The 22,970-nt window shown below is 52.2% G+C and overlaps 2 protein-coding genes across 5 annotated transcripts in view; one reads left to right on the top strand and one right to left on the bottom strand.

Moving 5' to 3' along the window:
- KIAA0319L (KIAA0319 like) overlaps positions 1-3,209 on the bottom strand; it is a gene marked incomplete at its 5' end in the record, with an annotated part of 104,285 nt that extends 101,076 nt beyond the window's left edge. Inside the window, one exon of the mRNA XM_079697243.1 lies at positions 3,071-3,209. Coding sequence (XP_079553369.1) covers positions 3,071-3,209 — 139 coding nt within the window. The remainder of the gene's footprint in view (positions 1-3,070) is intronic.
- A 4,249-nt stretch (positions 3,210-7,458) lies between these two features.
- On the top strand, positions 7,459-14,820 carry NCDN (neurochondrin; the record flags this gene model as incomplete). Of its 4 annotated transcripts, XM_079728484.1 has the most annotated exons (8): positions 7,459-7,491; positions 7,719-7,790; positions 8,346-8,486; positions 9,582-10,550; positions 11,543-11,784; positions 12,347-12,571; positions 12,959-13,101; positions 14,384-14,820. In XM_079728484.1, the coding sequence occupies 8 exons, from the start codon at positions 7,459-7,461 to the stop codon at positions 14,818-14,820; spliced, it is 2,262 nt and encodes a 753-aa protein (XP_079584610.1). The 4 variants fall into 4 exon arrangements, with proteins under 4 accessions (XP_079584610.1, XP_079584611.1, XP_079584612.1 ...); XM_079728485.1 differs by lacking the exon at positions 7,719-7,790 and having other exon boundaries at positions 8,316-8,486; XM_079728486.1 differs by lacking the exon at positions 7,719-7,790.
- Positions 14,821-22,970: the final 8,150 nt, after the last annotated feature.

The raw sequence follows: 22,970 nt of genomic DNA on the forward strand, positions 1-22,970 counted from the left end.
GGAGAGCTGCTTTGTTTTGTTTAGTTTTTCAGGAATAATTTCTATAATCCATGAGCTAAAGACAACAGCAAACAATCAAGAATGTATTTTATTAGGGAAAACGTAAGAGCTCAGATAAAAACTGAACAAATTCATGAGGAGATAAATACTGACTCAGGCTACCAACAATAGGCTTTTGCTGCTATTGTTTTGTTGTTGCTTCTTCAGATAGGTTTTACCCCCCCTTATAAAAAGAGTTAACATGTACCCTGGAAAACACAGAAAAGTATAAAGAGATAGTAATTCCACTACTCAAAAAAATATATAAACATTTAGTTATATGTCTTGTTTCAGACCTTCTATTACATAAAAATATTTTTTTCTTTTCACAAAATTGACACCAATTTTGAAGATGAATATGCAATTGTATATCATGCTCTTTCATGCTTAACATTAGGAGCATTTCCCATGTACTTGTTCTTCTAAAATGTGAATTTTTAAGTCAGGTAATATTCCACCATGTGGACATGCCATAATCTCACCACTCCTATTGTGGGGCAGATTGTAGCAATGTTTTGCAACACAGAATAAATAAGTGTTGATGACTGCTCTCATTCACAACCATCTAAATATGTCCTTGAGGTAAATTCCTAAAGGGGGAATTACTAAGTCAAAGAATATGAACTTTTTAAGGATCTTGATTTATCTCAAAAAGTTCTCTGTTCAAACTCTCCAGCACAATAGGAGGGCAACCACATCACCCCTTGGCAGCACTAGATATTTTTACTTTGATTTTCATCAATATGATAGGTTAAAAAGGATTTCTCATCTTAATCTGCAGCTCTTCGGTTAGTAATGAGAATGAACATTTTTCTTAATGTTTTATGAATCATTTTAATTTCTTATGATACTCTGCTTATGTCTCATTCATTTTTGCTATTAGGACACTGTGTTTTTTAAAAAATTGATGTAAAAGAGCTCTGATAAATTAAAATACATTAAAAAATCTGTCTGTCATGTATTGCTTGCATGTTCCCTCAGTTTGAACACATATGGCTCTTGGTTCTTCCATGATAAAAGCTCCAAACTTTTCCAAAATGGAACTGGTACAATCTAATTCCCATCAGAACCACTCCTACCAATACCACCTTTGCACCTTTATACTCAATCTGTTCCTTAGGGTGCTGTTTTGAAGCACCAGGCTCAAGGGACACTAAAGAGTAGCCCAATGAGACCACAGTACCATATTTAACCAATTAGCTTGGCAAATACAGAAACATTCAACAATGCTTCTTCCTCCCCTATACTCAGAATCCCTCAAATAACAAACTCATCCTGGTTCAGGGCAAAAAAACTGTCTTTGGTCCTCCAAAAGATCACCTGTGGTTGGAAGGCAGCATAGCAGAAGAAAAAAAGCATGAGCTCTAGAGTAGAAAAAGCTGCGTTTAGATTCCTGGCTCTGTCATGTTCTTGCTGTGACCTTGGTCAAGTCATTTTGCCTCCCTGGGCCTCAATTTCCTAACTACAAAATAAAATTATCTGTTTTCAGGTTATCATAAGGATTAAATGAAACATGTAATGTTTACAACCAGGGGTCTGGTAGGTGGTAGGTGCACTTCAAAAAGTGTGGTTTTCCTACTCTGATGGTGCTAAATCAGTTACTTATTTAATTCAAATGATCTTGCATAAAATGTTGGCTTGAAATAGTTAGCTGTCCCAGCAAAGCATCATCTGGGTAAAAAACATTTAGGTCAGCTTTCTGTCAACTGCAATTTCCACTGCTATAATTATGCAATCATCAACCACCACTGCAAAACAACAAAAACCCCAAAGCTGATGTTACTGAAATTGTTAAATACAGTAATTACTTGATTCTCAAGATCATGGCCACCAACTCCTTTTGGAAAGCCACAGAAACTTTTCTAATTATGGGGGCAAAAGACGGATTAGTTGTCCCAGACAGTGGTCTCTACAACAGAAGTCTTTTGGTCATTGCCCAGAACAGCAACATACTGAGAAGTCATTCTCAAATTGCTGTTTCCTCACATTCCATACTCTGAAAGGTACAATGTCAACAAAAGAACCAAAAGAAAAAAAAAGACAGAAAAAAAGGATATTCTTTGAGATTTAACCTTTTTGGCACTTTTTCCTGGCAAGAGGTAATAGACTGGTGAAATAATCTCTAGGAGGAAAGCATACTTTATAAAATCTATCAGCATAACCCCATTCTACAGAAGAAGCAGGGAACACATTCTCCCTCTAAGTATAGAGTGTAGATTCCTTCAGGAAAGGAAAGAAAGCCAAGTATCACTTATGTTCAGAGAATTGTAGTACACGCTTTAATTATATTATGTTTTAAATCAAGTTATGAGGTAGATCTTATGTTTCCTTACAGACAATAGGTAACTTGCTCAATGTTTTATAGTTATTAAGTGGAAAGAAACATCCAGCTCCAGGACCCAGGTCCTTCTAACTTTGAAACCTTTTTCTTTTCATTACATCTTCATCAAATCTCAAAATGATCATGCCAATTCTCCTTTTTTTTTTTTTTGCGGTACGCGGGCCTCTCACTGCCGTGGCCTCTCCCGCTGCGGAGCACAGGCTCCGGACGCGCAGGCCCAGCGGCCACAGCGCACGGGCCCAGCCGCTCCGCGGCATGTGGGATCTTCCCGGACCAGGGCACGAACCCACGCCCCCTGCATCGGCAGGCGGACTCTCAACCACTGCGCCACCAGGGAAGCCCCCAATTATCCTTTATGAGAAATAACCCAGGGACTTCCCTGGTGGTCCAGTGGTTAAGACTCCATGCTTCCACTGCACGGGGCACGGGTTCGATCCCTGGTGGGGGAACTAAGGATCCCACATGCCGAGTGGCAGCAGCCAAAAAAAAAAGAGAAAGAAAGAACCCAATTTAAATTTTGGTTTAAAACAAAACAAATAAACCCAACAAACTAAGTGTCCACCTAAAGGATGACCACTTCTGTCAATTAGCAGGTTGCTTTTCTGGCTCCTTCCAGTCTTTAAAATGAACTGAAAGACTCACACCGAGTACCTTTTTTAAAAAATCTTAAATATATAAAGAAAATGGTACCTGTTGACAGCCACAGAGCACTGAAGCAGAAGCAAATATAAAACAGGTACAAGCTTCTCAACCACTTCACAGATGTCTGCCAACAAAATCCTGATAAAATCCAAGAAGCACGGCTTGGCTTGATTCCCAGCTTCTCCATGGCCTTCCAGACAGGCAGAACCAGTCCACTAGAAAGACAGAAAAAGAAGAAATTATATGCCAAGTAATTAATAATTGATTCCTCGAAGTGCAGAGTGCTAGAGAGTGTGACAGATTAGGGAGAAGGGAAGCTTCAAGTTTGTCTTTCACTGCTCATACCTGCCTATAAATTTCAAAGCTGAGCTTTGGCGTAGCCTATGATTATCAGGATAAAAACATAGCCAGGGATATGAAATGAATCCACTGTAAAACTGAAACACTTTATATTCCATATTTTCTAATCTAACATCATCTATGTGGAACAATGGAAAGCGTACAGACTGAAAAAAAAGATCTGAATTTCAGTTCCAGTTCTGCTACTAACAGCTTTGTGACTTTATACAAATACGCTTTTTTACCTATGAAAAGAAGAGTTTGGAGCATCAGAGGTAAACTAATCTGAAGGCTTTTCTAGCCATGTTTTTTAACAATTTTAATGTGACTGTCTTTAGGCAGGGCACGCACTCTCCAGTTTGCTACTGTCCCCACCACTCTTATCTTTAAAATCTATCCAGTTTATACTTTGATGTCACCTCCCTGATCCTTAGAATCATTAGCAATTCCTGACTTAAATTCAGATATCCATTCAACAAGTATTTACACAGCCCCTATTTTGTACTAGGCATTGTGCTGGCTACTCTATAATCTAGAGACCGAATGATTTAGGTCTCTTCCAGAAGAAAAAATGACTTTCCATCAGCTTCTTCTCTCTTACACAACTTCCCTATATTGTATAAATTATTATATAAATCTTGGCAGTATTACGAAGGTTGACTGAGTTCTGAAGAAGTAATTTAAAAATCTTCTGTCCCGGACTTCCCTGGCAGCACAGTGGTTAAGAATCCGCCTGCCAATGCAGGGGACACAGGTTCGAGCCCTGGTCCGGGAAGATCCCACATGCCGCGGAGCAACTAAGCCTGTGCGCCACAACTACTGGGCCTGCGTGCCACAACTACTGAAGACCGTGCTTAGAGCACGTGCTCCACAACAAGAGAAGCCACCGCAATGAGAAGCCCACACACTGCAATGAAGACTAGCCCCCGGCTCGCCCCAACTAGAGAAAGCCCGCGCGCATCAACGAAGACCTAAGGCAGCCAAAAATAAATAAATAAATAAAAATAAAAATCTTCTGTCCTAAATATGCACCTGTCATCCACATCTGGAAAATGGCACAGACTGACAACCCCAGCCCCAGCCAGCACTGTATGGGTTGGATATCAATACTGATTAATACCAGGAAATAGAGAAACACACATACAGAACTGCAAAACTAAGGTACAGCCCACCCAAGAAAAAGCTTTCACTGAGCCTTAAGCATCTGAAGGACTTCATCTTTCTCATTCACTTCCATCCATTCCTATTTCTAGCGGTTTGTCATTGTATGTTAGGGAGCAGGGGGCAGAAAGGAAGTGTGCAGGTCAGACACATGCTCAAAAGATTATGGGGCCTCCCTGGTGGCGCAGTGGTTGAGAGTCCGCCTGCCGATGCAGGGGATACGGGTTCGTGCCCCGGTCTGGGAGGATCCCATATGCCGCGGAGCGGCTGGGCCCGTGAGCCATGGCTGCTGAGCCTGCGCATCCGGAGCCTGTGCTCCGCAACGGGAGAGGCCACAACAGTGAGAGGCCCGCGTACCACAAAAAAAAAAAAAAAAAAAAAAAAAAAAAAAAAAAGATTATGAAATGGAGCCTAAGTTAGAAAGTATATCCAGCAACTTTTCTAGCCTCCCAAGATGGAATGAGTGAGCATGCATGTGTGCGTGCGTGTGTGTGCACGTGTGCATATGAATCTTACCCAACACATTTCTGCCTACCACAAAAGGATTTTAAATTCAAGGTGACTCAACACCTGTCATCAATAGTGTGGCAGGTGGGCGATAGAAGCATAAAAGAAATGAATAGGTTTCGAAATGGGAGTAATAAACACCACTGGATTAGCAAGCTGATTAGAAGGGCAATGTCTCACAAACCATGCATGAGAGAGAGGCAGTTATTTTCATGTGAACTCCGAACCAGTCATTCCTCTGAAACCTACAATTGCCTAAGGGCACAAATCACTGCTAGGGTCCAGTCAAAGGCTTGCTGACCAGAGGCAGGAACACCACCACATCACCAAGATCCAAATGGCTTGTTATAGAATCAAAGGGAAACAGCCCAGGGAGAGAACACACACCTCCACAATACTGGACAAATGAAAATCTAGAAAAGCTTGCAAGAGTTCTGGCATTTAGGGCGTTACAAGTACACCCGAAATAAAAGCACTCTCTGTTGCAGCAGCTGTTCAGACAGAGCAGGGGGTAATGTTTACTTAATGCTTCAGGTTGATGGGGGATGTATCATAGTTCAGTCTGTCAGCTACATATGTGGAACTCCATTTATGTACCCAGAGATAAGATATGTTTGAACAACGACAGAGCACGTCTGAAACAGCCTATTCAGCTGGTATGAGTAATTAAGAATAAAGCTCTTTAAAAAAAAAAGTCTCAGATATTTGGGAAAGTTACAGAACAGACTGCCGTGAATAGCTTTGCTTATATTTGCAGACACTGTTTTCCAAATAGCTGGAAAAATGAACAGATTGTTCTGGGAGGTCGTGTTTCCAATTTGTTCCTAGCTTCCAGTCTGTTCATCAGATAAGAAAGCACAAGGAGAGTCAGCTAATACTCTTCAACAACTGCATCTATCTTCGATTGCGCACAACCACGGTGAGAGGAAAGAAAGCAAAGCTTTCCTGGAATCTCGCCTGAGGTCTTTTCTCTTGACTTCCTTTATTTCACCTTTGTGCTCACTGCAGCCACCACAGGACCCCTCGGTAGGGCATAATTTCCAGGTCCTGAATAAGGCCGGTTTCGCATCTTAATTTACACGTAGTGCTCAGCCCCGCCCCCCTTATTCAGCATCAACTTGCGGTCCTGGTGGGGAGAACAAACACCAGAGACTGAAGCTAGAGGCTAGGGAGGAAGAAGGCCAGCAGCGTCTCGCGGCCGATCTGTCTGTCTGGGGATGGAGGGAGCCGCAAGACCAGGCCCGGGCCCGAAAGAAGCGGGGTTCAGCCTGAGACTCGAGCTCCGCACCTGCAAAGCCAGAAGCAGCTGGCTGCCCTAGCCGGGCCAGGAGCGCCACCTCCGGGTCCCAACACCCGGCCAGCGCACCCCCAGAAACAGCCCATCCCGCTTGCCCCTCCCCTGAGCTCGTGGTCTTCGGCCCGGCAGCCAGCCGCCCCCGGCCACCTACCGGGGCTCAAGGCCACAAAGCGGGGCCCCGGCTCTCGGCGGCCTCCGCCTCCTCCCGGTCCATGGGGTCGGGGCCCCAACCTTCGCTCCCCTCACCCGGGGGAGGAGGAAAAGGAAGAGGAAGAAGGCAATGCGGGCTCCCCACCCGGGCAGCTCACTCTGGCCTCAGCCTCCCTGGACAGCGACGGCGGCCGGAAACGCCGCCCCCTCCCACCTCCCGGACTCAACCCGGAAACACACTCTTCATGCTAAACAAGCCCTTCTGTCCCCCCGGAAGCTCAATTCCAGCCGCGAGCCCGAGGGGGAGGAGGGGTAGTGCTGGGGGGTAGAACTACGCACGAGCGAAGGAACCTGGGTCCCCAGGCTGTCGCCTCCCGCTCTCCAGAAGCGGTCTGCACCTTCGCCCGACCTGCGCGAGCCCCAGGCCCCAGACTCGGGCAATACCCACAAGCAAGATGGCGGCAACGGCAGCACCCCCTACGGCTTAGCGCCCAGCTGTGCCATTGGCTAGAGCCTGGAGTGAGGCCGCCGAGGATTGGTCGAGAGCGCTGCGGGGGTGGGGGTGGAGCTGCAGCAGCCTGGAGCCAGGAGTGGGCAACGCGGCGTGAGCAGCGGCCCCAGGCTCCCGGAGCACCGCGCTCGGAGAAGACTTCGCCGCTCGGGGCCGCAGCCTGGTGAGCTCAGCCCCCTTCAAGCCCTCCCTTACATCCCAGCCGGGGCCACTCCGAGCCGGCGCCTATCGATGCCGACACACCCCGGGGACCCTATCGCGACTCCATCGCGCCATATCGCGACACCATCGTGCCTTGTCGAGACTCCATTTTGCCACAGCCCTTCTCAATATATAGCTATATCTTTTTAAAAAATTTGCCCTGTCATCTTTGGGGGCTGTCCCATGTCGTGATTTTGCCGTGATCTCTCCGTGACATAACCGCGCCATCGTGAAGTGTGATCTCATCGCCGCCCTGTCGTGACTTCATCAATGTCGTGTTGTGACCTGGCTGCGGCGGGACAGGTGGTGACCGTCAGGAACCCTCCTTCCCTTCTCATCTCCCCATCTCAGCAGCCCCTCTTCGATTATCCGGCTTTTGGAGTCTCCGTTGTCCTGGGAGCTACCCGGGACCCCTTCTTGCTTCTCCAGCCCCTGCCGGCGTCCACAGGCTGGTAGCCGGGCGGGGAGGGTGAGGAGAGGGAGCTCAAGGGGTTAATTCTGCTGCTGCTTCTGCTGCTCCGCTGCTGCAGCTTCTGCCCGAGGGAGGGAAAGGAGAGGAGGCAAGGAGCCTGCGGGGGCGACTGAGAGCCCTGGCTGGAGGGATGGGGTCTCCAGAGGGCCCTCTGAGCTTTCCCTGGTCAGCACCTTGCTTTCTGCCTTCCGCTGAAGCTTGTCTCCTCTCTCCTGAAGAAGGGAGGGGAAAGGAAACCTCATGCCAGCCTGAGTCCGGATAATCGAACTTCACCCGTGTATGTCTCCATTCCTCCCTGTCTGTCCTCACCACTCCCTCCCTGTACGCCTGGTGGAGGGAAACAAAACCTGGACTCTGGTGCCAGGGAGCAGCTGAGCAGTGGGGCCAGCCCCCTCCCACCCCCAGGAGACTGGTGAGGAGAGCTGTCCAGCTGAGCAGCAGGATGCATGGTCCTTCTTTCCCACTTTCCGGATGTGACCTTGGACCAGGGTCCCTTCTTCATCCCTAAGGACTTGAGGGTCCAGCCCCTTAAAGGGGCTCCCCCAAGGGAGGTCAGTCCTGAGGAGTCCATCCCTCCTGATCCTCCCCTCCCTCTGTGCTAATCCCTCCCTCCCTCCCTCCCTCCTCCACTCCCACCCCCACCCCTCCTCTGCAGAGGGATGCTCAGTCCCTCTTGTGTTCACAGTTGGGCAAGGCGCGCATCATGGCCTCGGATTGCGAGCCAGCTCTGAACCAGGCAGAGGGCCGAAACCCCACCCTGGAGCGCTACCTGGGAGCCCTCCGTGAGGCCAAGAATGACAGCGAGCAGTTTGCAGCCCTGCTGCTAGTAAGGAACGGACTGACAGTTGGGAGGTGGGAAGGGCTGGGTGGTTGGGCTCCCTAGGAATGGGGTCAACAAGTCCCCAAGGATATATAGGTGGTGCTCGTAACCCTGGAGGCACCAAAGAAGGCCTAAGGCATCTACCTGTGGACTCATTTTTGCCCCCCTGAGTATGGGAGCAAAGGGGGAGAATGGGGGTGAATAAAGCTTGTGGCCCTAGGAGCCTTGGAGGATGCTGAGTGGGTCTGCTCTCTGGGGCGTCCCAGAGCAGATGGGAGCTGACTCATAGGGTTACAGCAGCAGGTAGTAACTAGTGCAGAATACCTGAGGGCTGGGGATGTTTGTTCTGGAGGTGGAGAGGGTAGCAGGACTGGAAGTGACCGGGAAGGGGTCCTAGGGGATGGCCAGGATGGGTATGTAGGTTGCGGGTGAAGGATCTGGTTCGGGGCTTAGCCCTGGAGGAACCCAAGCTGGGGACAGCAGAACAGGAGCTGCAGTGCTGGGAAGGGTGGGGGGGGGGGGTGAAGGGAGGAGGGAGTACAGCCTGCTTGTTTGCCATGGCAACAGGGAGAAGGCTCCAGAGTCAAGGGCTCACACTGCAGCAGGGGAGGTGTTTAGGTGAAATGTAAGGGGAAATGTTTTGACAGGCAGAGCGGCGAGACACAGGAGCCATTTCCCCTGAGAAGGTGGCGGGAATGGATCAGAGACTTCTCTGGAGAGAGCAATTAGAGAGGGACCCCAAATCCTTGGAGAATTTTAAACACTGAGTTCTAAGCCTCTTCCAACTCAGGATGTGGGCATCTAGCTTAGATATCAGGAGGAACTTCCCAACTAACCAGGTAATGAAACAGTAGAGTGAGTAGTTGAGGAGGACCTGACCTCCCTTCCACAGGGATCACAGATGAGGGATCCCAGAGTTCACACCTGTCTGCCTCTGGGGAGAAGGAAGGAGCTGGATGAAGTGATCTCTGGGAGACCTCCTGACCCCAGAGTGAATCTTGTTATATAACCTAGTCCTGCTAATGGTCAACCCCAAGAGTGCAAGGGACAGTCTTTGCCACCCCTTCCTTTCATCCTGCTGATAGCATATACCTCCCTTAGGTGACCAAGGCAGTCAAAGCAGGTGACATCGATGCTAAAACTAGGCGGCGGATCTTTGATGCTGTCGGCTTCACCTTCCCCAATCGTCTCCTGACTACCAAGGAGGCGCCGGATGGCTGCCCCGACCATGTTCTCCGGGCCTTGGGTGTGGCCCTGCTGGCCTGCTTCTGCAGTGACCCTGAACTAGCCGCCCATCCCCAGGTCCTGAACAAGATCCCCATCCTTAGCACCTTCCTCACAGCCCGGGGGGACCCTGACGATGCTGCCCGCCGATCCATGATTGATGACACCTACCAGTGCCTGACAGCTGTGGCAGGCACACCTCGTGGGCCCCGACACCTCATTGCTGGTGGCACCGTGTCTGCCCTGTGTCAGGCATACCTGGGGCATGGCTATGGCTTTGACCAGGCCTTGGCACTCCTGGTGGGGCTGCTGGCCGCTGCTGAGACACAGTGCTGGAAGGAGGGGGAGCCTGACCTGCTGGCTGTTTTGCGGGGCCTCAGCGAAGATTTCCAGAAAGCCGAGGATGCCAGCAAGTTTGAGCTCTGCCAGCTGCTGCCCCTCTTTCTGCCCCCAACAACTGTGCCCTCTGAATGCCTCCGGGATCTGCAGGCCGGGCTGGCACGGATCCTGGGCAGCAAGCTGAGCTCCTGGCAGCGCAACCCAGCACTGAAGCTGGCAGCCCGCCTGGCGCACGCCTGCGGCTCCGACTGGATCCCAGCGGGCAGCTCCGGGAGCAAGTTCCTGGCCCTGCTGGTGAATCTGGCATGCGTGGAGGTGCGGCTGGCACTGGAGGAGACAGGCACAGAGGTGAAAGAGGATGTGGTGACCGCTTGCTATGCCCTCATGGAGTTGGGGATCCAGGAATGCACCCGCTGCGAACAGTCACTGCTTAAGGAGCCACAGAAGGTGCAGCTTGTGAGCGTCATGAAGGAGGCCATCGGGGCAGTCATCCACTACCTGCAGCAGGTGAGGGTGCAGTGCCCACCCGAGGGGGCCCAGTGTGGGAGGGGGAGCCCGAGGGCAAGGGAAAGGGGGAAGTGAAACCCCGAACCTGGGTGTACGGGGAGACAGAGAAGACGTACCTACCTACCTACGGAGGGCTGATCCTGCAGCACTCCAGGGAGTAGTGTGTGGCCAAGCCTCCCTCTCCCTCCCTGAGCCTCCACACAAGCACCATACCACATGCCATATGTGCACTCCCATCACAGTACACACACGCGCACACACAACACAGCAACCTCCTACTCACAACCCTCCCCCCAGTCCACACACACGAAAGTGAAGCAGTCTGTTCTGTTCAGTCTGCAGCATGGCCTTACACACATACACATAGAAACTTGTAACGGTACAGGGAAACGGAGCAGGGCTGCCTGCTTCCTGCCCTTCGTGGAGGGTCTGCTAACTCCATTTGATCACCTGCCCCGACATCCCCTCCTCCCTCCTGCCTGAGAGTCCAGCCCTCCTGTCCTGCAGGGGTTCCCTCAGCACTCCGGTCTCTTTAGTAGCCTGCTCCAGCCGCATACCCCACACCCCCCACACACACCGTGCCAAGCTCCCATTGTCTCATTCTTTCTGATTTAGCCCAAAGGGGGGCTTCTCTCCTGGCCTCCCACCCCAGGTCAGAGCCACCGTAGAGGGAGTGTTTTCTTAGCTTTGGACCTGTGGGTCTCCTTCTAGCCTTGAGATGCTTTCGAGGCTGAGTCCCAGCGAGTGCAGGGGCATGTTGTCTAAAGTCCAGTTCCCTCAGCAGGCGTGCCCTGAGGGCCTGCCCTGTGCCAGCCCCCGGTTGAGTGTGTCCCAACCGTGCGCTGGCTTCTGGGTACACAGGGCCTGCCTTTGCAGGGCTCACAGGCCAGCATTCCCTTCCACTTGTGTTATTCGTAGCCTGGCCGGCATGCTGGCCAGCCAGGGGAGGTTCTCTGGTCCTGCTCCATCTCAGGGGAGTCCTTTGGCAACAGGTGGGGCCAGAGAAGCAGAAGGAGCCCTTTGTGTTTGCCTCCGTGCGGATCCTGGGTGCCTGGCTGGCCGAAGAGACCTCGTCCCTGCGCAAGGAGGTCTGCCAGCTGCTCCCCTTCCTCGTCCGCTATGCCAAGACCCTCTACGAGGAGGCCGAGGAGGCCAGTGACCTCTCCCAGCAGGTGGCCACCTTGGCCATCTCCCCCACCACCCCGGGGCCCACCTGGCCAGGGGATGCTCTCCGGTGAGTTTGTCGTTATGGTCTGTTCAGCCAGAATGTGCTAAAGGAAGGAGTAACACGGATACCTCCTCTCTCCCCAAACTGGGCTGTGCCGGGCTTCCTGACGGGGGCCTGAGGTTTGGTAGTATTTCTGTTTGTTGGGGGTGGGGTGAGGGGTTGTTCCCTCAGGACACCTGGGCTTCCTAGTCTCACTTGCCAACCCCAGGTTACTCTGTAAAGAGAGAACTGCTATTGAGCATCTACTGCCTGCCAGGCATTTTACTGTACCCTTTACCATTTTGATCTCATTCGGTCCACGCGGCAAATCTAGGACAGAAGTCTCATCCACATCTTCAGGATGAGGAAACTGAGACTCCAGGAGGTTAAAGTAACTTGCCCACACTCACAGCCCAAGTTTGAGCCCAGGCCTGTGCAACTCCGAAGCTTGTGCTCTTTCTGCAGTGCCTACAAAGATGTGTTCTCCTTCTCCCCTACTTCCCCTTCTCTTAGATGGGGTGCCCCCCCAAAAGGGAATCCTGGTGCCTTCATTTCTCCCCACACACATCTGTCCCTTCTACACCCCCAGGCTCCTCCTGCCCGGCTGGTGCCACCTGACAGTCGAAGATGGGCCCCGGGAGATCCTGATCAAGGAGGGGGCCCCCTCACTTCTGTGCAAGTACTTCCTGCAGCAGTGGGAACTCACATCCCCTGGCCATGACACCTCAGTGCTGTCCGACAGCGTGGAGATCAGCCTGCAGACCTGCTGTCACATCTTCCTCAACCTCGTGGTCACTGCACCGGGGCTGATCAAGTGAGGCCGGGGAGGAATTGGAGGAAGCAGGGGTCCTGCTCAAACTTGGCCCAAATCTCGGTCTCCTACTTTGCTTCCCTGTGCCCATGGGTTCCTATTAGTGTTAGAATGGAACGGTCCCAGAATGGAGAGAGAGCCACCCCACACAGGGATTTGGTATATGTGGAAGCCCTCTGGGCATGTATGTCTACCTGCTCCAGCCATAACCCAGTCTCTGCTCCCCAGATGCCACGCATGGGGCCCAAAGTTAACTGTGCACCCTGCTGCCTAACTTCTTGCCAAACCCTGGCCTGGTAAAGCTGGGAGCCCAGCATCCCACGTTTCCGCAGGGCTTGGTCTGGCTCTACTAATCTCCCGCCTCCCATCTTTCGCTCCCTTTCTCCCCAGGCGAGATGCCTGCTTCACTTCTCTAATGAACACCCTGATGGCGTCGCTGCCCGCACTAGTACAGCAGCAGGGGAGGCTGCTTCTGGCTGCCAATGTGGCCACCCTGGGCCTCCTCATGGCCCGGCTCCTTAGCACCTCTCCAGGTAAGCCCTGGGGACCCAGTCCTAACAGATGGAAGCAGAAGACCTGGGTGGACCTGCTATGTTCTGGGCATAAGTCATCCTTTTCTGAAAATGGTTTTACAGAATTTTCCAGTCAAGGAAATCTCTGAAGTGCGCCTCCCTCCCCCGCCCCACCCCACCCCACCCTTCTTCCCCAAATGATAACATTTTCTTCCTTCTGAAGCCTTTTAAGGCAAGGTCTGGTGGGTGTAAGTACAGGCCCGCTCCGAGGCACAGGCATAAGCACCTGGAATCCCCAGCAGCCCAAGGAATCTGAATTCTGTGTTTTCAAGGTGGAGCCGCCCCCTCCCAGGCCTTGAGTCAGAAACATGACTTTTCTCCATTGAGGTTTTTCTGTGCTCAGCACCGCACTGCACCTCGTGACAGGCTTCGGTGCTCCTGTGCACTTAACCTTCCCCACCTCCCACCTCACTCTGGCTGCATGCGGTGGGGAGGGGCATCCGCTTCAGCCCCCTGCCAGCCCTCGGTGTCTCCCACTTTGGCCGTGGGTGTCTGCTTGGGTCCCTCTGTCCCTGCCTGTTCCCTGTACCCCATCTGTCAGGTTGGAGGAGCTGCACAGATGCCTGGGAACAGGGTGTGATGAGCCTGTACCCTCAGCTGCCTCTGTTCCCTGTGGGGGGGGCCCCCAGTAGGGTACCTGGCAGCTGGAAGGGGAGCACGTCCCAGTAGACCAGGAGCTCCCCCCGTCCCTCTAGCCCCTGAGCTCCTTCAGATCCAGGCTGCATCTCCACAGCCCCTGAGTAGAGCCACAGTGCTGGTTCACCCAAAAATGCCACCAGGTTAGCCTAACAACCTCGGGAAAGCATCTGCAGTGCAGGGGGCGAACCCCTGCAGGCAGGCGAGCCAAGCCTGGACCCCAGCCCATGGTCCCCTCTGGCACCCTCTTCTGGCCTGAGAATCAAATTGCTGCACCCTCCTCAGCCTATAAAGTGCTAGGCCCAGCGGAAGCTCCCATCACTACTCAGACTACAGGAGGGTCCGACCACGAGGTAGTGTCCCAAGATTATTACATTCCATTCTCACGACAGAGTTCTAAGATTAGCACTATTGGCCCCATTTTACTAGTGAAGAAACAAGACCCAGAAAAGTGAATTAACCAAGGTCACACACTGAAGTCAGTGGTAGGGTTTGAAGGCAGGCAGGCTGATTCCAGGCTATGCTTCGGCCCCCGAGTATGCCCACCAGGAAGGGAAGGGGCTGGTGAGGCAGCTCGTTCATGCCCCCCTCCCTCCTTGCCTTGCAGCCCTTCAGGGAACACCAGCATCCCGAGGTTTCTTCGCAGCTGCCATCCTCTTCCTGTCGCAATCCCACGTAGCACGGGCCACACCTGGCTCAGACCAGGCCGTGCTGGTCCTGTCCCCCGACTACGAGGGCATCTGGGCGGATCTCCAGGAGCTCTGGTTCCTGGGCATGCAGGCCTTCACAGGCTGCGTGCCCCTGCTGCCCTGGCTGGCCCCCGCCGCCCTGCGCTCCCGCTGGCCACAGGAGCTGCTGCAGCTGCTGGGCAGCGTTAGCCCCAACTCTGTCAAGCCTGAAATGGTAGCCGCCTATCAGGGTGTCCTGGTCGAGTTGGCACGGGCCAACCGGCTGTGCCGGGAGGCCATGAGGCTGCAGGCAGGCGAGGAGACGGCCAGCCACTACCACATGGCCGCCCTGGAGCAATGCCTGGCAGAGCCCTGAGGGGGCATCCACTGGGGACAGACCCGGGGGGCGGGCGGCAAGGGAAGGAGGGAGGAGGCATCTCCCCTGAAGCCCCCAAATTGGACCCTCTCCCCCAACTTCCCCCCCAAAACATCCCAGCTTTCTGGCTTTTCCGAGGGTGAGGGCATGGTGCCCATCCTTCAAGTGTAAGGAACTGCGTCACGCCCCCTGGGCCCGCTCAGGGGCAGGGATTGGCTTGGAAGTCAGCATGGCTGTTCCCGCCAGGCCGGGGGAGGTTGGAGCAGCCCGCAGGGAGGGCGGCACTAGGTGTCATTGTGCCCGATGTCTGGCTCCCTTGCAGGAGGGAGGCCCCCAGATGGGACAGGGCTGGCAGGAGCTGGCTGCTTCAGCCCATGTGCCCTGCCGGCCAGGGCGTGGGCTCCCCTAGACTGTGGTGCCGCTCTGGACTTCCAGGTCCACGTCCTTTAAATTGGCCATTTGGTTCTTGCCCTTGGCCCCCTTGGGCAGAGAGCAGGCTCAGGCCGTTGACATCACAGTTCTTCCTATCAACTTCAGTGACCCAGGGTCTGAACTGCCCCGGCCTTCCAGGGCAACCTGGGGCAGACAGCCCTGGTTGGGGGGTCGGGAAGCCTTCCACCTGAGCTTCCTTGAGGGGACCCAGGAGCCCTTGGATCCTGGTCTCTAAGCTTTTGTGTTGTGTTGCAGCAGAGTGACAGTGAGGGTTGGGGAGTTATTTATTTTGCCTGCCCTTATCCCTGCTTGGACACCTGAGCATCTGATCCCTGTCCCCTTGGTGCCATATGGCCTGGCTGGAGACAGGAACCGGAGGGATGCTTTCCCAGAATCCGCATGTTTCCCTAGTGACTGCACCCCATCACCATCCTAGTGCCTGGCTTTAACTCCCACCCCTGCCTTGTGATTCCTCTCTGCAGAGAGACGCGACTGGCGGCTCCAGCAGGGACTACCTTTCTTATGAACCTGATCCCTTGCGTCCCTCTCCCCTTCCCTCCCCCAGTGCGTTCTGTGATCGCCCAGTTCAAAGCTGTGCACATGTGGACACTCAATAAATGTTCATTGGTGACAAGATGGCTCCTGTGTGGTCTGTCCTGCACTTTCTTCCTTCCAGGCCCCAGCAGCTCACAGCACACATGCCCTGCGAAACACACTTCACAAGTGTCATCTCATTCAGCCCTCCCAAGAATCCAATGAAGCGAGCGTCATCCTGATTCTCCAGATGAAGAAGCTCAAGCAGGGGTAGGTGATTTGTTCGAGGTGTTACAGCCAGTACATGCCAGAGTCAAGACTCCATCCGGGCCATCCAATTTCTCAGCCCACACCCTTCAATGCCAGATCAGGTGACAAACTCATATGTTGATGTGGCAAGGCCTCTGGGGGGGCTCTTGTGCTCCTGTGTACAAATGAAGTTCTGCCCCTCCATGTCAGCAGATTGTGGCCAAGTAGCGCTGCCACATCCTCCAATGTTTAAAGGGAAGTCAGAAATCTTAGTGTTTACGTGAAATCTGATTTTGAATGTTGATATTTTTAATTAAATCAGTACTACCCCAACACAACATCTGCAGGCCAAACGTGACTTTCAGGCAACCAGCTGTTTACTTCTGTTCTATGCCAAGTGAGAAGGGGAAGGGTCTGAGAGCTTCGGTGGAGACTGGACCCAAGTACCCACGGCCTCACCAGGCCTGAACCAAAGCTGTAAGTCTGGAGCCAGACCAGCCTCTGGCCCACGTTCTGCAGACTCTTCCACCTAGGCCCTCAAGCCTGCAAGCATTGGTTGAGCACATCTTAAGTGCCTACCTGTGGTTGGCTGTGCATAGACAGGAACGTTCATTTATCTATTGGATGTACTGAAAGTCATGTCCTCGTCATGGAGTCCCTGAAATCCCTGAAAAATATGAAAAGACAAACCCTGCCTGTCAAGCAACTTAAAATCTAGAGAGGAAACAGACAAGGCAAAGGACAGCTCCTAAAGATGTAAGCAGTTGCTTCCAGGGGGGTCTGAATAAAGTGTGGCTGGAGCATAAGAGCCCCTCAGCCTGGCTGAGTCAGTCCAGGAAAACTCGGAGGAAGTATTTGTGGTGAGACCTGAAGGGAGAAGGAGCTTGCCAGGTAGACAAGCCAAGGGACAGCAGCTTGGGAACTGCAAGTAGGTCATTACTGCTACAGTGGAGAGTGTGAAGTGGGGAGTGGTGGAAGATGAGGTTGGACCAGTGAGCAAGGACCAGATCTTACAATTCCTGGTGTGCCAGGCTAAGCAGTTTGGATGTGGGGTCATGTTGAGACTGTGGATTTTTGAGCAGGTTGAACGTGATCCATTTGCATTTTAGAAAGATGACTTCGGCTGCAACGGGGATGACTGAGTCAGGGAGCTTGGAGAGGAGGTAGTAAGTCTGAACTGAGCCAGTGGCAGTGAGGGTGGAGAAAGTATAGGTCAGAGTTAGCTAGTTGGGCTTGGTGATTAATTGGGGTATGCGGGCCTCTCACTGTTGTGGCCTCTCCCGTTGCGGAGCACAGACTCCGGACGCGCAGGCCCAGCGGCCATGGCTCACAGGCCCAGCCGCTCCGCGGTGTGTGGGATCTTCCCGGACCGGGGCACGAACCCGTGTCCCCCGCATCTGCAGGCGGACTCTCAACCACTGCGCCACCAGGGAAGCCCTTGGTGATTAATTGGAAGTGAAGAGGGATAAAGAGCAAAGGATGACTCCCAGGTTCCTGATCTGGGCCAGTGACTGGATAGTGGGGCCATTCACCGTCATGGGGCACACTGAGAGAAAAACAGGTTTGTGCAAAATATAAGCTCATTTTGGTAAATGGTGAATGCGTAAAGCTTATATCCAGGAGGAAGTGGCTCTCTACAGCCTGGAACTCAGAGAGAGGCCTGGGCAAGTGACAGATTTAGGAGTTGTCAGTACAGGGGGTCCTTAAAGTCAGGGAAGTGACTGAGATCATCTGGGGAAGTGAAAAGAGAAGAGAAGGGCCCCAAAGCCAAAGGCAACTACCCTTTGTCCTTGCTCTCCAAGTACTCTCCCTTGTGCTGTGGGGAAGAAAAACCCTGCATAAAGCCTCAAAGTGCAAGGCAGACTGAGCTCTGTACTTTGGTGAGGGATGGTCAGAGAGTTCCGGGCTCTGGAATGGGGAGGGGACTAGGCTAGCAGGGTAAGACCAAGTTTGTTCCTGGTAATTCAGCAGCAAGGGAGAAAGGGGGACCTGAGCTGAAGTTGTGAAATCTAACCACGAGGTGGCGCCTCAGCATCTCCTTGTGCCTGATTTCCCCCACCCTGCAAACAGCCCGGCCCAGAGCAGAAGGTTGTCAAAGGCTGGGAGGAGGGTGGCTGTGTCAACAATAAAGGAGGCCGGCCTGAGTCTTTTCTTAACATAAAGTCCAAACGCAAACTCAGGGCTTCCCTGGTGGCACAGTGGTTAAGATCCCGCCTGCCAATGCAGGGGACACAGGTTCGAGCCCTGGTTCGGGAAGATCCCACATGCCGCGGAGCAACTAAGCCCATGCTCCACAACTACTGAGCCTGCGCTCTAGAGCCCACGAGCCACAACTACTGAGACCCACGTGCCTAGAGCCCATGCTCTGCAACAAGAGAAGCCACTGCAATGAGAAGCCCGCACACCGCAATGAAGAGTAGTCCCCTAGAGAAAGCCCGTGCGCAGCAACAAAGACCCAATGCAGCCAAAAATAAAATTAATTAATTAATTAAAAGAAAAACCCAAAGAACAAATGCAAAAGAGAGGGGAAGATTTGAGCCTGGGAGAAGAGCAATAGGGCAAGTGTGCCAAATGGGAGCCCATGTATGTTTGAACATGCGTACCTATGTGTCAATATATGTCCTGTGTTCCCATGTGTCCCATAAGTGTCTCTGTGCCCTCTGTGTCCAGGAGTGTCTGCACATGTACCCCTGTGCACATTCCAGGGCTCCACATGTGTGCATGTGTTCCAGAGAGTGGGCAACCAACAATGCCCACCTCCATGTCTCAGAAAGTGAGGAGCCCCTTGGTCCTGAACAAGAAGGGCAATAGAGTCTGCAAGCACAGGACCCAGAAGCTTTGAGGAGCCCCCAAAGCAGCAACAGACCATGCAGAACATCCATCTCCCTAGTAGCCATAAGTGAAATCATTCATTTATCAGGTGACTTCCCCAGATTATACCTGGGTTCTATGTCTAGCCACCCAGGGTCATGTTCACATGGAGACTTCCTAAAGGACCCCTCAGTAGGCTGAGGGATTCATAAACTCATCCACTCATTCATCTGTCATTTATTTAATAAGCATTTGCTGAGCACCTGCCATGTACCAAGTCCAGCACTAGACTAGACATATTTTCTCTTTCTCCTTTCACCTTCTTCTTGTGAACTGGTTCATGAGTCAGGAAAGGAAGATTAGGTTCAGCTGCAAGGAGCCTAAAATGCTGGTTACGGTGTTTAAAATTTTTCTCCCCAAAAATGAGCCATGAGGAGCCGTAGGAGTGTTTTCAGTCAGGAGGTAACATGGTCCAGTCATTTTTGGGGAAGAAGAGATATGAACGAAGGCAGGAGACCATTTGGGGGTGGGGGGTTGTTGCAATGGTCTAGGCAGTGGTTCTCAGACTTGACTTTGCTTCTGAGCCACCTTACAGGCAATAGCTGGGCCCCACTCCCAGAGTTACTGATTCAGTGGATCTGGCTGGGGTCCAAGAACTGGCAAGTTCTTCTAACAAGTTCCCAGATGTTGTAGGTGATGCTGGTCCAGGGACCACACTTTAAGAACTACTGGTCTATGAGGAAGAGTATGGTAGCTTAAGATGCTGACAGAGGATGGAGAGAGATGTTTAAGGATTAGAAATGATAACACTCTATGAGGATTAGCTTATGCAGGTGAGGGAAACGACAGGGGCTGGATGGCTCTTCTTAATTTGAAGGATGGTGGTGCCATTTAAAGAACTATAGAACACAGGAGAAGAGGCAGGCTGGGGTTGGTGGTGGGGGTGGAGGAAATGTTAAGTTCAGTTTGGGCCTTGGAAAGTCTCAGATGGATGCAACAAGGTGTCTGGAGGAAATATCCAGCTGGCAATTGCATCTATGGGTCTGGATTTTTGGTGAGAGATACAGACTGGAGATAACAAGGTTGGGAGATAACAGCAGACAGGTCATTAAAGTCTTGAGAGGGGATGAACTCACTAGTGAAGAGTGTAGATAGGAAGAAAAGTCAGAAGCTGCAACTCTGGGAATGAATAACTGACCTTAAGGATGGGGGTGAAAAGAGGGGAGATAGAAAAGGAAACTGAGGGACTTCCCTGATGGTCCAGTGGTTGAGAATCCACCTTCCAATGCAGGGGACGTGGGTTCGATCCCTGGTCGGGGAACAAAGATTCCACATGCTGCGGGGCAACTAAGCCCACGCTCCACAACTATTGAGCCTGCGCGCTCTGGAGCCCACGCCACAACTAGAGAGAAGCCCGAGTGCCTCAACGAAGATCCCACATGCCACAACTAAGACCCAAAGCAGCCAAATAAATAAATAAATAAATTTTTTTAAAAAGAAAGAAAGAAAAGGAGACTGAGAAATGGTCAGATTAGAAGGGAGGAGAAAGAAGCAAGAAGAGGTTGTCTTAAGCTGCAGGGAAGTAGGGTGAGGAAACCCAAGGAAGCCACTGGGCAGGCAGCTCTTCCTGTCATTCTGGCCTTCCCAAGCCTACTGGAGAGAGCAGGAGAGCCCCAGAGCTAGGCACAGGCATCATCAGCCTCGCTGCTCCTGGACGTCTCCCAAAGGGGTCCACCGACCTGCATGCATTCACTGTCACACATACACCTGTCCTGGAGCCTGATGTCTAATGTCCTGTGGCTGAAGTTGAGGGTCGAGGGAAGAGGGGTCTCACCATTGACTCACATATCCACACATATACACACACACACACACAAACATACTCCTGACCTCTGATCTGTCCTAGGCATGAGGTTGCAGAGCTGCCCAATTTTGCTTCGTCTACCACCCTAGCTGGTGGTTCCACCTTCTGGAAAGTTCTTAGTGGTGAAACCTTGCCTGCTTCCAGCCTCCTCATTCCCCCAAAGCCTCCCAGGCTGAGATGACCCAGACCTGAGTTCTGCACCTGCCGTGTGCCTTCTGGGATACCCTCCTCAAATCTCCTCCACATACCTCCCATGGGTTAATGGTGTCATGTCACCTCTATCTCCCTTTCTCCTCTAATTTAGCTCAATATTTTTACCTTTACTTTCTCACCTTCCACTTCATTAGAAAGGGGCCTAAGAAACCATCTAGTCCTCTCTTCCTTCCCATACCTTTTTAAAAAAAAAATAATTAAAAAAAAGTTTTGGCCATGCCACACGGCATGTGGGATCTTAGTTCCCTGGCCAGTGATTGAACCCATGCCCCTTGCATTGGAAGCACACAGTCTTAACCACTGGACCGCCAGAGAAGTCCCCCTCCCATATTTTTTTATTGTTGTTGTTGAAGTTGCAGAAACTGAGGTCAGAGAGGAAAAATGTCTTGCCCAGAATCACACAGTCCATCGGAGTCAGGACTAAATTCTAGGCACCTGAGTCTAAGGCGATATAGAATAGTAATTCTGAACCCAGAAAGAGGCTAGAAGCAGACTACCCCAGCTCTGCCACTTAACTAGCACCTTGATCTTGGGAAAGTCATGTCACCTCTCTGTGCCTCACTTTTCTCAACTGAGAATGGGGATGGTAAGGGTTTCTATCTCATAGGGCTGTTGTGAGAGTTAAATAACTCAATACTCATCAAATACTTAGCATAGAGTCTGGCACACTCTGTAATGTTTGCTGTGATTATTTCTACTCTGCCCTGGTCTGAGCATCTTCCTTTTTTTAATTTTTATTTTTATTACTTTTTTTTAGCACCTTCCATCTGCTTTCTTAATTCCCATTCCCCTTAGCATTCCTCTCATTTCCCTTTCTTTAATCCTTAGGAAGGAGGGTTGGGTTTTGAAGGAAAGAAAGATAGAGTGACTGCAGGAGGTGGAACATGCTTGAGAGCCAGCCAGTGCCTGCCATGGTAACACACAAACACACAGCCTGTGCATGTTAGTGTGATGATAGCACATGGTCCACATGATGGCAGTTACACACAGCTTCACTCAACATCCTCTGGGTATGACCAGCCCACACTCAGTCAGCCCAGGCCCTCATGGCTTCAGAAATATCTTGAGCCCTTCTCAGGTGGAACTCATGATGCCCAACCCCCGTGTCAGGCAACTCTCTCTGTCGGGCCAGTTTGTGTCTCCAACTTCCTCAGACCCTGGCTTGGCAGTGGGAGTTACCAGCTGGGGGAAGCCTGAGTGAAGTAAGCACCCTCAGAGGGGCTTTGATACAGAAACGTGCAGAGAGGCTGTGATGGCCCCCAACTCACACACACACACACACACACACACACACACACACACACAGGTACTGACATATGTGTGCACATGAGCCAGCAGGCTTGAGTCTGCAGCTCACAAACTTCTTCCACCTTCAAGACTGCCCACCTCATCCATAATCCGGTGAGGCGGTTAGAGAAAGGACTGATATCCATTTTACAGACAGGGAAGCTGAGGCCGAGGAGGAGTCGTGCTTTGCTCAAAGGCAAAGGTGCAATCGAACCGATAGCAAACTAGGGCCCTTATGTCCCAACCTCGAATCCTTCTCTGTTTCAAGGTGACTGGGAGCTTCGAGCCTCGAAAGCGATCAGACAAACGCGGGTTGGAATCACATCCCTCTATCCTTCCCAGGGGGTTGCGCCAAAGCTACGCCTCCTCTTGGGCTGTCACTGGGGAGCTGGGAGAAAGCGGCCCTAGCGTGTCTCTTTAATGCGCGCCCCCGGAGGCCCGGCGCGCCCCCGCCATTATAACTGGAGTGCATGGAGCAAGCTGCGTTCAGAGGAAGAAGGGCGGGCGCTGGGCGCCCATTGACCGACTTTTCCAAGTGCGATCAGCGCCCGTCCGGCCTACATCCCGCCCTCATGGACCCGCCCGGGGGCGCCCACTGCTGAGGACCCGATGCCTGTTGGGCTCCGGGCTGGGTTGCACCCCGCCACCGCAAAGTGACCCCCCGCGGGCCGTGCAGGCTCCCAGCACCTCTTCCCGCAGAGCTCGCCGTCGGGCGAGGGCTCCGCCGCCGCCACGCCTCGCGCCCCGCGCTGCCCGCCCC

The sequence above is a fragment of the Hyperoodon ampullatus genome (assembly GCF_949752795.1).
Source record: "Hyperoodon ampullatus genome assembly, chromosome: 2".
In the NCBI taxonomy this organism is placed as follows: domain Eukaryota; kingdom Metazoa; phylum Chordata; class Mammalia; order Artiodactyla; family Ziphiidae; genus Hyperoodon; species Hyperoodon ampullatus.